Below are 14,896 nucleotides of genomic sequence, written 5' to 3'. Positions count from 1 at the left end.
AAGCAAACCAGGTTTCAACGGTACAGGCACCCCTGATTCAACGCGCATCCAGATACTGCACATTTTGCACACGGAAGGTTTGTGGCAACCCTGTGAGCCAGTCTGTCGGCGCCATTTTCCCAGCACCATTTGCGCACCTCAAGCCTGTGTGTCACATTTTGGGAATTCTCGCAAACACACAAACATCACTAATAACCTCATGCCAAGTCAGGGAGTTTATATGCCCTCCCCTGAGTGCGACCCTGTTTGCTTTGGCAAGTTCACATCCTTCTTCTCCAACGTTCCCACCAAACAGTAGGACACTGCCGTGTGCAGGGCTGGGGGGCACCCTGGGCCCACCTGACTCTACTCCTTTCAAAGTCTGTGTCTCTTTAACAGCTGCACAACCCCCCTGCACCCTGTGCTATGTGTATGCTGGTTTCACAGCAAACATCAGTACGGCGGGGGGGGGACACCCCCGGAACACCGGCTCCCGCTGATCCCCTAAACCTAGACCGTGGCTAAAGGCCTTTCCTCTCCCTGACTGTCCACCCAACCCGAGTGTCCCCACCAAATGGGACACGGCGACGGCCAAGACTCAACAGCACCCCTGCTCCAGACCACCTTGTGTCTGGAACAGGGCTCTGCGCACGGCAGGCTGGAAGCCAGGGGTGGGGAGATGCCTCTTTCTCCTGGGCTCTGACTTTGGGGTGCCCAGAGCCCCTCAGTTCAGCTTCCAGCAGGTTCCTTGACTACAGCGGCCTGCCCACCCACCCGCTATGCCTGTCCAACCCCCTCCTTTGCCAGCGCAGCACTGCCTTCTGGAGCTCTCCACACTTGCGGCCCCGACACACTGAAGCTGGTCCCCTTCAGAGGTCAGCTGTCTTTTCCTAGGGAGCCACCATCTTCTAAGTTTCCAGGGCCCCAGGTGGACGTGGACTAAGTGACACCCAAGGACACTGGGGTCAGCCACCTTTGAGCCAGGGAAGAAAGGGAGAGACCCTGAGGAGGCAGAGGTGCTGGAGGAGAATGAAGCACAGAGCAGCACGTGCCCTGCAGCCAGCTGTGGAAGCAAGACTGGACGGCCTCCCTGGGCCGATTCTGGGAGAACTTCCCGCCAAGAACCAAAGGTCGCCTCCCCCGTGGAAGCAGAAGGGTCAGCCCTCACCCTGGCCTCTGGCAGCCCAGGAGAACGGCAACTAAACCGGGAGATGGTGGACCCAGCATGCAGAACCCAGGCCCCCAGGTTCTGCAACAAGGACCCTCACGGACATAGGGGGCACCTACAAGGACATTTTCCTCCCAAACACCCCAACACCAAGTCTTAGAATGCTTGTGTTTTACCGGAGGCTTCCCTCTCTGAGGCCTGCCTTTCCCGCTGCTGAGCAAGCTTTCTACATGGGGCTCCCCTTGGGCCCTGCAGCCTGACTTCTGACCCCCAAGGCCCAGATGCCCATCACTGTCTCTTCTTGTCCCCCAGCACCATCTGCTGATGCCCTCGCCCACAATATACTCCTCTTCAGCCCAGACCTTCCTCCTGGGGCGCTGAACAGAGCTCAGCTCAGTGTTCCCCCAACATGACCCGCCTCCAGCCCATTCTTCCTCAGGCCAACCACATGTCCCAGTGTGGCCACCGGCTCACACAGAGTGGATGACTCGGTGATAAGGACCACACCCCACAGCCAAGGCTGACCAGTCATGAGAGGTTCAGGACTAGGGGGGACAATGGTGCTGGTGAGCACAGAGAGAGGCCGCAGGGTCAATGGCTTCCGAAGCTGGCTCCTACCACACGTAGGATGGGCAGTGATCACATCTCTGTCCCTGAGAAGCCAGGTTCCTCCACCCACATCCCTCCTGCACCCACAGGCAACTGCTAATATCAGGTGGCAATGCATAAGGTACTGAGCTCTGACGTGTGTGTGTATGTGTGAAATTACTTACACATTCGAGTTTACCATAAAACACAATACTAACTGTTTAAAACTTGTGTCAACTCTCCCCTGGATAACATCATAAGTGGTTCTGTGACCAGACGTGACTGAGTTAAATATTAGCTTATTCTAGGTAAATTCTTTACCCTCATCTAACAATGCAAGGAGATACCAAGTTTGCAGCTTTCGGTATTTCTACTGTTAAAACTACAGGAAGTTTTAGGAATGAAGACTTCAAGAAGTAGCCATACCTGTCTTCCCACATTCTCCTGGAAAGCAGCCTAAGGAAAAGAAGAACAAACAGAGCAGGTGAGTTAGGTTTGCGCTTTGCTAAACATCAGGAAAGAAATTCAAAACAAACGCCATGCAGCACAAATGACCCATGGCTTTATTTTTTTAAATAAAAGTCCTCATTGTTGGCTGATCAGAGCCTCAAGGGTAGTTGTCATTCCGTCTCTAGGTCCTGGTGCTTTTTTAAACCACAATTCAAGTTTATAAAATCAGACACATCCTGAAAAGTGTCCTTTAGATGCAGACGCCGAGCTTCTCACTGATGCCTAATTCAAGGCCCTAGATAGAGGCATGAGAACAGAGTCAAATCAGTCCGTTAAATCAAATCCAACACAAGACCCTTTCCCTGGGAACTCTGTGATAGCAGCTCGCAATGGTGAACATAAATGGCCCACCTCCTCCCTCTGCCTTCCCCAGGGGCCGTCACGGACAAGCCCTGAGCCTCCAACACAGGCCTAGCGCTCAAAATATTTACTTAGAATGAAGTGTCTTCAGGTGCTTTCTTTAAAATGCCTGTTCACCTCCCTGGTGGCTCCCCTCCCTCCGCCTGCTCTGCGGGGGTGTGACAGCCAGGCCCTCGGCACGGTAACAAGAGCAGGGCCAGTGGACGATGGGCAGTGCCTCCTTTCCCATCTACCACCCAGCTGGCTCCCCGACCCCGCTCTCCCCAAAGCAGCGGGCTCAGAGTTCCCCAACGGAGCAGGACATCAAGCACAGCAGCATGGGCCGCAACCGCACGGCCACGTGGTCAGCACGTGACAGGTCCGAAGTCAGGGAAGCCCTGGGAGGGTGCCCTGCCCACGGACGCGGCCCCTCTCCTGGACAGAGCCCCTGGGGGCAGCTCACTGTGTCCCTTACAGGGCACCGAGAGGGAGTACATGCAGGTGTGCAGAAAGGAACTCGAGAAACCCAAGCACAGAGCCCCGAGTCTGCCCCTGGCCAGCATCTCAGCTGGGTCCCCCAAAAGATCAGAACCAGGGTGGTCTCCTCCAGGCACAGCAGACGGGCATTTCACCCATGGCCCTCCCGTAGCTTTTCAAACAGGGAGGAGGAAGACTCGATTTTCTCTACGTACCATTTTGAACCTTTTGCAATAAATTTGTTAAAGAAAATAAGAAACCAACCAAAAAGCAATGGATATATGATATAGTGTCAATTTACATAACAAGCAAAATTTAGGAACATATTTACCATTCTGATGACATCAAGAAGGTAAAAAATAATACAAGACTGACGTAGAAAAAATGCAACCCTGGAAGAGGTAAAGCAGTCTTGAAGAAGAGAGGGGAGGGATGGCTGTCCCCAGCATGGCGGCTGACTGCACACGGACACAGAGGACAGACACAGAGAAGGGTGGAACAGAATGGAAAAACAGAATGCCTTTAGGACCGAGGGCCAGGCCATGAATTCTGAGGGTGGACACTGAAAACACGATCCACATAAGAAAAAACTGACAAACTGGTCACATCAAACTTTAGAACTCCTGCTCTGTGAGACGCCTTGTCAGGAGGACAGAAGCCACAGCCCGGGAGCCGAGCCCAGGAGCCACACACCAGTGAAGGCGGCACCTCGCATCTGAAGCATTAACGAACTCCACACTCAACAGTGCACACAGCAGCCAACGAGCAAACGGCAGGAGGCTTGAACAGACATTTCAGCAAAGGGGAGGCACAGGGCAAGGACAACGGAGAGGTGCTCGCCACCAGAGAAAGGCAACTTAAAAGCACAATGAGGCATCACCACACGGCCGACAGGACCACAGAACGAACACAGAATGCTGGCGAGGCTGCAGGACGACGGGATCCCGGACAGGCTGCCGGTGGGAAGGTGAAACGGCACAGCCCCTCTGAACACAGGGCTGAACAGGCAACCACCATCGTTCGCATAAAAACCTGGACACGAATGTTCACAGCAGCTTAATTCTTAAAATAGTGCAAAACCAGACATAACCCAAGCTCCCACAACATGCAAACGGTCGGAGCGACTGCGGTTCTGCCGTCACCAGGAGCCGACCAGCAAGGAGCAGGAGGGAGCTGTCGGCCCAGCCAGAGCCTAGACGCACCTGCGAGGAACACACCAGTCCTGAGGGTCACACGCTGTATGACTCCATCCAGGCAACATCAACACAGAAAGTCAGAAAGTAGTAACATAGGGGTTTAGACGCCAAACATCTTTTAGCAAAATGTGGGCTTTAAGGAGATTTAGTGTAACTGCGGATGAAGCAAGGCTCCCAGGCTCCCTCTCCCTCCTCACCCTGACCCTCCCATGAGGAAGCACGGGGCCGCCCATCTGCACCACTCCTTCCTTCCTGGCTGGGGACAAGTCTTCTCAAAATGTCGACACATTTGCGGGCTGGGTGGGTACCTTCCAACGTGGAGAGCAATGAACAGCTACATGATTCACAAATGTGTTTACCCTAATCAATCAGTCAGGCCTCCCTTCCGCCACCCCCCCAGATCCTCACAGGGTTGCTGTGAAAACCGAACACAGCACTCACCAAGGCCCCACAGGGCCTGGCAAACTCGCATTTCTACCATCACCATCATGGACCTGGACGCCCATCGCCACAGTGCAGGTGGGAAGTGGCGGCACGTGAACCACAGGCCCGAGAGGAAGGGTCTGAAGGGACACAGCAGCTCAAACCCTCTCTGCGCCCACATGCTCCCGGTGGCCCTGTGGTCCTGGGTGGGCAGGGTGACCTCGTCCTTGGGCAAGCGAACGGGCCCAGGCCCTCCTAACCTCAGCAGGGAGTGACCCAGCAAGGAGAGCGTGAAACGTGAGCACAAACAGGAGCCAGAAAGGGCAGAACATGCCTTTATCTGAGGAGGCAGCTCCACAGTAAGAGATTTCATTCCAAGTTATCACCTACTCAATCCTGAGCTTTAAACAAATGCATCTTTTACCCTCACTGTTTTAATTTTGCAGCTGCTAGGTAAGCAGGCATATATAAATGATGTCTCATGCAAAGAATCTCCTGCTAATTTTGAAGGATTTTAATTCTAACTTGAAAAACAAACAAACAAAATGATTTCTGGTTTTTTTCACCCCTTCCTCAGGGTTTATAAAGGTATCAGTGCTTTGATTTTACTACTGCTTCCCATTAAAATGTTTGACTTTACAAGAAACAAGAAAGAAAATATAAAAGCTACTTTTTAAGTCCAGATTTAACAAAAAATCATCATTGTGTTTGAAAGTGTCTTATGATTATGGCCTTCAAGTGAATGTCAGGGCAGAAATGTGAGGGCCTCTCAAGGAATCACGGGGCTTCCTACTGACGCTCCAGACAAAAGAAACAAAGCTGCATGAACACAGAAGAGACTGGCTTTGCTGGCAAACTTTCTCTTGAGACAAAATTTTGAAGGGCCTGAGGCCAAGTACCTCTTATATCAGACCTGTTTGGGGGTACAGAGACCAGGCAGTCAGACAGGCACTGTCTGGGGTCACGGGAGACACTCCGACCGAGCTCCCACACACGAGGGAGGCCCACGCTCCACCTGCATCATCCCAAGCAAAGGGAGCAGGTACCACGCTGGTCCCTGGGTCCATGGTCACCCATTCATGAAACACCCATCGGTGGAGCACCCACCATGTGTCAACAGCCGCGCCAACCATCCTCATGGTGACACGGGACAGAGCACAGCGCGAGAAGTGGCAGATGGAGCACTGCCCCCCATGTCCTGTCGCTGCACCTGACAGCTTAGATGGACAGAGAAGCTCCTTCACTAGAAAAAACAGACAAGCTAAACGAACTGAATTAATAACAAAATACTTCCAAAGAAACAAGAAAAAACAAAAAAACAGGCCCAGTTGGATTCACTGATGATTTCCACCAAACATTTAAAGTAGAAACAAAGAAATAGCAACCTTTTTTTAAAAGATTTTATTTATTCACTTGAGAGAGAGAAAGAGAGAGAGAGCATGAGCAGTGGGGAGGAGGGGCAGAGGGAGAGGGAGAAGCAGGCTCCCCGCGGAGCAGGGAGCCCAACACGGGACTCAATCCCAGGACCCTGAGGGTCACAATCTGAGCTGAAGACAGACGCTTCACCGACTGAGCCACCCAGGCACGCCATGACAAGCTTTTAAAGCTTCTTGTACAAAATACAAGAGGAAGATTTTATATTCCCAATTCCTTTCGTGGGGCCAGACTACCCTAATTCCAAAGCCATACAAAAACATCACAACAGACGGAAACGACAGTCCAATAGCCCTGACGGAGCTGTGGCCGAGTGCTGCCTGGCCTGGCTTCCCCTCCGTGGGAAAGAAACTGCTGACTTTCTGTAGGAGCAGCAGGAACCAAGTGCAACTGACCCAGCAGTGCCCACCCCTCTCAGGAACTGTGCACGTGGGTACCTCACCTGTGTGGCCACGCCACTGCCCACCACCCAGCCTTCCCCGCCTAAGCCAGGTACTTCCCTGGCCCCCAGCCACTCCAGCCTGCACTGTCCCAGCTTGAGTGTGACACTTAACAATCCCAAAAATGTGTCCCCAGAGCACGTGGGAGCACGCCCAGCATGGCGCTGATTCTCCCAAATCCCACATCTTATGGCAATGCATCACCTGCCGAAGGTAGTCTGAGCACACCTATGTGTCCTGCCTTCGAGTCACATCTTTCACCTCTGAACCAGCCAGGCACAAGCCTAACTGCTGACCTGCGCCCTCTGCCCTCTCTCACCAGTCAGAATCTCCTCCACGGTATCTTTTTCCATTAACTGTTAATAACCTTACTGAAGCGAGTGTTCCAATCCTAAATGTGGATTTCAACGAGTGGCTCTCAGTTTCTTCTAGCAGACACCTCCTCCTCCTCCTCCTCTGTCTCACAAACTCACACAGCCTCCATGCGGACCAGGCCATGGGGTACAGATGCCTCCTCCACCCTCTCTCTATGACTGGCCCCTAAAAGCGTGTGTCTGTTCCCCTCTGGACACCTAAAATCAGCTTCAGCCCCCCCGTCTGTGGGCAGAGCCCTCCAGAGCAAGGCCCTCCCACGCTCACCCACCTGTCCCCCTGGGGCTCACCCATTTCTGAGCCAGGAAGGCTCAGCCTGCGGGGCCCCCCGGGGCAAGGTGGGCAGCTCTCTCCATGTCCCAGCTGGGGGCCCTCAATCCGACCCCTCAGCCCAACCACCCACAGAACACATTCAAGTCCCCTATACCCCCATTTCTGACAATCCAGAGGGCTCACAGAAAACCCTCCCAGGCCCCAGTGCCTCTCAGGCTGGACCCTCCTCCTGCAGGTCTCCCGCTAACCCGAACCATACAGAAACCAAACCTTGGCCAGCACCAGGGTCCTCCTGGCTTCACCTCTCCCACAAGCCACAACCAGCCACACCCCACATCTTTCTCAAAGCACAGCCATTCTGTCCATGTCCATTCTTTACCTCTTAAAGCTTGGGGAGTTGTTTGTCTGTACCCGAAACTAAGTCTCCCGTCTCCAGACGGTCTGTCACCTCAGCTACCAGGCTCTGCTGTTGAAGGGACTCTTGGCCCTGGCTTCTGGTCCCTCAGCACCTGCACCAGCCCATGTCTGAGCGTGATCTAAGTGACTGGCCATCAGTAAGACAGCCCTGTGTGAAGGCAGGACACAGCCATGGACATCACCAGCAAGTATCCCAGGGACAAGGCCCGGCAGCCATCATCTCTACCGGCATCCACAGGAACCCCTGAAGCGGAGCTCGGGGCCACAGCCCAGCTCTGCTGGAGACGCAGTGGGATGTTCATGCAGACTCCTGGTCAGTGCCCTTAGGGAGCAACTGTGTAGCCTACTGAAAGCTCTCTGCACACAGAATCCACCCCAGACATGACCAGGCTCTGGGGGGCTAGGCACTGGTGTTCAAACACATGAAGGGGCACTGGGGCCGCCAGGCACGTCCAGCGAGGCTCCAGGCCCAGCACAACCACGTGAAGCTGAGCTGACCTCTGCTTGGCAACAACTCCTCCTGAGGCTCAAAGCCACCTGCGCGGCCGTCACACTCAGGTCACACGCCCAGAACACACTTTCTTCTCCTTCCCCAGAGCACAAGCTACCTCGAGCCGTGTCTGGTCATCAGGCATGATGCTCGAGACGGCTGCATTTCTGGGCATGCTGGGGGTGGAGCATTTCATCCTGACCCCGCTTCACAGGCTAAAGACCACTCCCTTCCCCCTGAAACTGGGAGGAAATGTGAGCTGGCACTCCGCTAGGTGGCTTCCCAGGCACCACACACGGGCAGCATCCAGGAGTGTGCGGCCTGCTCAGCAGACCAGGGCACGGATCAGAGCCCACCCACACCGTCAGGAAAAGGAACAAAACAAGAAAACTCACCGAGGCTGCTCTCCTGCAGTTTATGTTTCGGTCAAACACTGTGGCAATCACCAGAGCACTGTGAAAAAGAGGAAAAATGGTTAAAAGGAAATCTGTGAAAGAACACAGACCCTGTTACAGGACTCGGAGGCCTCTCTCACTCGCTCGGTGCGTGCCGTGTGCAGCGGGTTCCCAGCACCACGGGTGGCTGACCCTGGTCCACCGAGAGCCACGTGAGGCGTGCACACCTGAGCGCCAGGGAAGCCACAGGGAGGAAGGCTGCCATGCACAGGGGCCTGGGAGGCAGAATGTGCTCAGCCCTGCTCTGGGGGTGCCCAGAGGACGAGAACCAGCAGTGCTTGGGGGGAGCGGGGAAGCAGACTCCTGGGCTGGGCTGACATGGACACAGACATGGACGCTCGGGCCCAGGCAAGAGCTCCTCAAGATGGACAGGGAGCACACAGGGACATGCACGGGCAGCCAGTGGAGCCCCTAGGCCCTGCCCCTTCTCAGAAACCCAACCAAGTGTAAAAAACAGCTATCAGGTCACGTAAAGCCCTCCAGATGGCCAACCACAACTGTGCCAGGAGAAAAGGAAGCCTTTTCCAAGCTCATAACATTCATCAGACTTCATTTAAACCCCTCTTCATTAGGTCATCACACTTAATTATTACTGATAAAACAGAAAGCACTCATTTGACTTTATGTGGTTTTAGTTAACAGAAAACAAAGGATTTGGGGCAGGAGTGGAGACAGCGTTGGTTCTAAGGATGACTCGAGAACTTGAATCTCCTATTAGCCTTGAGAAAATGCTTTTAAAAGGGGGTATTTCAGGGCGCCTGGGTGGCTCAGTCGGTTAAGCATCTGCCTTCAGCTCAGGTCATGATCCCAGGGTCCTGGGATGGAGCCCCATGTTGGGCTCCTCGCTCAGTGGAGAGCCTCTCCCTCCCCCACTCGTGCTCGCTTGCACGCTCTCTCTCTCCCTCTCTCTCAAAAATAAATAAATAAAATCTTTTAAAAGGTAAGGGGGTATTTCAGACACACGGAGGCCACCTCAAAGTGACATCACCCGTCTGCCCCGATAGCTGAGGGCCTGACGCGACCCACTCCTATTTCTACATCTCAATCCTCTTCCTCCCTCCAAAACCCTGGGACATCCCATCGGCACATCCACATTTCCCAGCTCTTCCAGCCTAAACAACGACCTCCTAAATCCAACCAATCCCTCCAGCTGCACCACGTCTCTCAATACCGAGTGGAAGCGGATCGATGCCCCCTGGCACAGACGTCCAGGCGCCGACCCCGGAACCTGCGAACACGCGGCATTACCCGGCAGAGGGCAGTTAAGCCTGCAGGTGCTGGTCAGGGAGGCTACGCCGATAGACCCCGCACAGTCACGAAGGCCCTGGGACTGGAAGCAGGAAGCAGAGGAGCCCCGAGAGACACAGCCTAAGGACTTGCCCCAAAGCTGCCATCTGTGAAGGTGGACGAAGGGCCACAAACCAAGGAACACGGCAGCCTCTAGAAGCTGGACGAGGAACGGATTCTCCCCCGGAGCCTCCAGAGGGAACCCGCCCTGCCGATACCTTGGTTCTAGCCCACTGAGACCTGAGTCAGACAAGTGACCTCCACACCCACACTGCGAAATCCTCCTGTGCAGTTAAGAATGAAGCATCACCTCACGAGAAAACCCAGGTGAAGCTACGTGCCTTTTGCTAAACGGGAAGTCCACATATTCTGTGTGTCCATACAGAAGACATTTTAGAAATGGCAGAACTATAGGGTGCAAAGCCAGTGTGGTGGTGGCCAGGGGACAGGGTGGCTAACGACCCAGGGCAGAGTGGGGGACGCAGGAAAGACAGAACTACTGCTTGGGACCGTACCTGTGGCACCCAACTCTGAATCTGCCAAAACCCACAGAACGGTGCACAGAAGGAGGGAACTTCACTGCAGCAAATGTCAAGGATCCATCAGGAAGTGGCGACCCGACAGTCAAGGGAATGCACCTGTTACACAGAGCAGCACCACAGCAGGGCCAGCTTGTGGAACCCTCGACAGGGCAGGTGAGGAGATGTGCTCCTCACAGGCTGGGTGGGCTAGCAGCTCTGGAACCACTGCACGTGGACAAGTAAAGACACAGCCGAGAACGAGAGCCAGGAGGAGGGAGAGGGAGCAGAAGAGAGACCTGGGACAGCTGGGCTGGCATTGCAAGGTCCACACCGACACAGGGACTCGGGCTGGAGGCACACTTGGTTGGCATTCGTATATCAGAGTGTAAGCAGAGTCCAGGTCTCAGATCTCAACACAAACCCCTGGAAGCAGCTGATGTCAGGGCTGGGCCAAGGGAACAAAAGATAAGCCTGGAGAATCTTGTCATGCTAGAAAGTGAGAAAGTATTCAAAAAAATAAAAGTCTGAGTCCCGTTGAAAGGACACAGCAGCCAACACGAAACCACTCCCAATGGCCAAAGGTAGAGCCATCTGCGCGGCATAATCAGCAAGTGTTAGACGACAGGCCCAAGGGTAAATCCCAAGGGTAAATGAGACCTCCGTGAGCCCACAGACATCAACAGACGATGCAGTGGGTGAAAAAGGGGAGAGGGAATGCCTTTTCCTTATGAGAGAACAGCCAAGAGAGCGGCTGCTGGCCGCCATGCACCTGTCGCAGGCAAGACCCACAGACAGGCGTGGACACTGGTGGTCAGAGCAGGGAGCACGTGGTCTCCAGGTGTCCCGGGAACATGCGTCCCGCATCAATGAAGACAATATCCCAGTAGCTTGACAGACCCCACCTCAACCAGGGGACCAAGGGCAGCATCCCCCACGCGGAGTCTGGGGGGGCCCTGGCCATGACGCCCCCAACAGCCCACCACCACACACTGGCTGCAGTTGAGATACTATAGGACGTGCATGTCCCACTGTGGGTGCATTTGGTGATAACACGAGGGGAGCTGGTGGGCCCACAGGAGCCTTTCTTACTCTTCCTGGAACTCTCCTTTAAGGCTCAAGTTGGTTCAAAATTAAAATTCTGAAAAGCAACTAAACATCTGAAGATTTCAGTGTCTCGGGTCCTTTCACTGGTGAAGCTGAAAATAAATTCAGCAAAACTCTCTCACCAGCTTATTCCCTTTCTCCCCTAAACTCTTGACCGCAAACTACAGCTGAAATGAGATTTAAATAATACTGGACTTAAAAGTAAAGAAAAGTCACCTTCTACTTCCACATCATACTGGCTTTTGTTAATAAAATTGTAAAAATCAATAAACTGATGGAGATACGTTAATGTGATCTCTCAACTAAAACATAACTGCCGTTCTTAACGAAAATATGTGTGGTATGTTATCCTAAATATATTCTCAGAATTAATGGAAATGTCATCACTATAGTTAGGTTTAACAAGAGCTGCTTTATCATAATCCATAAGAATATGTATTCTAGGAAAAGATATTCACCAAGAAATTCTGCTTCAACATCTGACACAAGAAAAATGTAGACTTATAACTTCACTGACTCTGGGCCCAGCCAATACTACCAAAAGTTCATATTTTCTATTGAATTCTTAAAATTTCCTATCAATCTATTTGTCCTAAATTATAATTTTCAAATTATGGAACACTGATTATTGAGGAGAGAAAGGAACGAATGTAGAGAAGAAATGTGAAACCACCCTATAAGCCAGCCAGAACCCCTTTAAGGTTACTGCTAAGTGATGGGTCCATTTCAACAATTCCGGGCCCTGCCCACCCATCTGTGGACGCGCCATCCCCACTCAGGGCAGGATGAGCCCACGTCCAGCCAAGCTCTTGTTGGTGCAGCCAAGGCCCCTAAGGCAACTCACAGGTTTCGCTTCGTGCCCACCCAGTGCAGGCCCTCAGAGTGTCCTCACAAGGCCAGCCCAACGGGAGAGTGAACCTGCTCTAAGGAGCTGGTGGGGGGAAGGGCCCCATGAAGACAGCTTGGCTCCAGGCCTTCAGGCTCATATGAACAGGTAACTCTGGGAGGTGGCTTCTAGTTTTGCCGTGTATGTGAGCTACTTCCCTTCCTTCCAGCCAGCCCCGTAAAACCACAGCAGGCAGCCGCTCAGGGGGTGGGGGTTCCACACACTTACCTGAGGGCCTCTTGCAGACAACAAGGCACGTGCTCACACTGGCCCATGCTCAGCCTCACGTGGGTCAGCAGGACCCAGAGCCTCTAGGTGGGAGGGGAGCCGCAGTGAGGCGCAGCGCACGCCGCACAGCTCCTGCATTTACTGGCCACAGAGCGACAACGCGTCGAGACCATGCGTCACAGAAGCCCCAGAAGGTTCTATCTCTAAGTAACCCTGAGCAGAACCAAATGTGTGTGGCACACAGTACCCAGCTGTGGGCATGAGATCCCCTGCGTCTGTCAGTGAGCACGCATTATGGTGTGGAAGGAAGGAAGGAAGGAAGCTGGCCTCCCACACAGGCAGCCTCTGAGGAGCTGAGCTGGCTGCAGCCTGGGAACCCAACCGCAGGGTCTTGCACACAGCCTCACCTTCAGTCGAGTTACCTTCTGTATTCACAAGTAAACGGCTGAAAATATTCCCTGCTTTATCAATATTCTACCAAACTTAACAAAACAAAGGAAAAATACAGCAATGCTTTTAACCAACTATAGACTCTGAGGTTAGTTCAAGAAATCAACTGTGTGGGTAGCTACGTATGTAACCAGTTTCTAATACTGTTCTGATTAAATTTTTAAACTACTCTAATTTCACACTTTCAGAACAAAACTGGCTTACCTAGAAATACTAGCATGTTTCAAACAAACACAGGTCTGGTAATTTTGGCCAAATATAATTATGGAAGCCCCCACAGGCCTGAGGTCCCCTTTCCTCAGCCGGACGAAGCGGAGTGCGTGAGTCACCAGCCCCCCCTCCACACCCAGAAAGGGGACGTGAAGCGCGCTGCCTGCCGGGCCTCAGTCGGGCTGGAACGTGTCTCCGGTGCCTTCACCTGTTTGCTTTCGCTGGAGGAGCCCATATGATACTTTACCAGGATTTCCCAACACAGAGAAGTGGTCCGTGTCAAACAGAAAGGGACTTTTCTTTCTTGTCCGCGCCGGGGGGAGCTGCATGCCTCACCTGCACTGAGCCCCAGGCACCTGGTTTTCAGTGGGTACGGCGAAGAGCACATCTCACCCCAAACTCAATTTCTGTTAGCCTGTAGAATGCTTTATAGCAAAAAAAAAAAAAAAAAAAAAAAAAAAGCAAACTACACTGTTTTTACCCTAAGTAACACTCATCCTGTCATTCTGAAGTAGAGGAACTTTATAGATCAACACCAGACTAATTGTTTATTATCCATCCATACTGTTTGAAAGTGCAAATCACATCATTTTTTCAGTAAAATGCAGGACCTGCCCATGACTCAATCTTCCTTCCCTGAGTCGTAGAAGCAAAGCTCACACCAGTTAACAAGGTGGTAAAACACCAGAAACTTCTAAGGCACTTTTATGTCCCAGCAGAGCCACAGTGGAGGCTGAGTGGTGTTTACCAGGCGGACAAGTAAGCGCACTCTGGTCGCTAACCACCATTTAACTTTTCTTGAAGAACAAAAGGGTTATCTTCCCTCTGGAAGTCTGCCATTAAGAAACGCTGAGTGAGAACAAGACGTAGCTTTGAGCAATGCTTGCCATTTCCTGATTTTTCAGAACAATCTTGCCCTCGAGGAAGAGATCTGGGACTCTCAATCCCCAGGCCCTGCCCACGCTGCAAGCTGCTTGCTGGGCCTGCTCCACAGGCCAAGTGGGCGCTGGCGCGGGAGGGCCCAGCGGCGCTGATGTCAACAGGGGCTTACAAAAGAGTTTCAGGTGAGGAAATCACTAGAAGGTGATGCGGGCAACAGCCGGCTCCTTTTTCTTTTTCTTCTTGCAAATTAGCTTCTGATGACTGGTGAGAAGGCATTTTACGGATAACGCACAACCATTTGGGCCATTTTAACTTTGTGTTTCACTGTTCCTAAAGTACAAGTGGCTTTTCAGGAAGGCCTATTTACTTTTCCACAAAATAATTACTCGGTCTCTTATTCTGTGTATAATGCTTAAGAAAAACGGGTTTTTTAAACTGACCATTTCAAAACATGAATAAATCTACCTAAAAACTGCCTTTCTGATATTTGTTAAGACAGAGAGGGTTGGTGCATATTCACCAGGAGGGGGAGAACCTCCACGTTCCTTCGGGAGGTGAGCCTGTCTCACAGCCGTCCGAGGAGATGAGGGCCACAGACTGACCCTCTCCTTGGGCACCTGCCCTGAGCCGAGGCCCCCTTCTCACTGTTACTACCACCCCAGGTCCTTTCATCAGGCATTTCTACTTCATTTCCACAATTACATTCTGATCTCAACTGTCTACTTTTGCAGGATCCACTGGAGAGTTTGTGAAAGTACAATTAAAGA

General features: G+C 52.5%; 1 protein-coding gene across 3 annotated transcripts in view; it reads right to left on the bottom strand.

The window, feature by feature from the left end:
* Positions 1 to 14,896, bottom strand: part of TBCD (tubulin folding cofactor D) — a 155,503-nt gene that overhangs the window by 46,760 nt on the left and 93,847 nt on the right. For all 3 annotated transcript variants that reach the window (XM_036092856.2, XM_036092871.2, XM_036092866.2), the window contains 2 exons: positions 8,502 to 8,559; positions 2,162 to 2,191 (listed from right to left, as the gene is read on the bottom strand). In XM_036092856.2, coding sequence (XP_035948749.1) covers positions 2,162 to 2,191; positions 8,502 to 8,559 — 88 coding nt within the window. The remainder of the gene's footprint in view (positions 1 to 2,161; positions 2,192 to 8,501; positions 8,560 to 14,896) is intronic.

The sequence above is a fragment of the Halichoerus grypus genome, chromosome 2 (genome assembly GCF_964656455.1).
Source record: "Halichoerus grypus chromosome 2, mHalGry1.hap1.1, whole genome shotgun sequence".
NCBI lineage: Eukaryota > Metazoa > Chordata > Mammalia > Carnivora > Phocidae > Halichoerus > Halichoerus grypus.
This window is presented reverse-complemented; position numbering and strand designations above follow the sequence as displayed.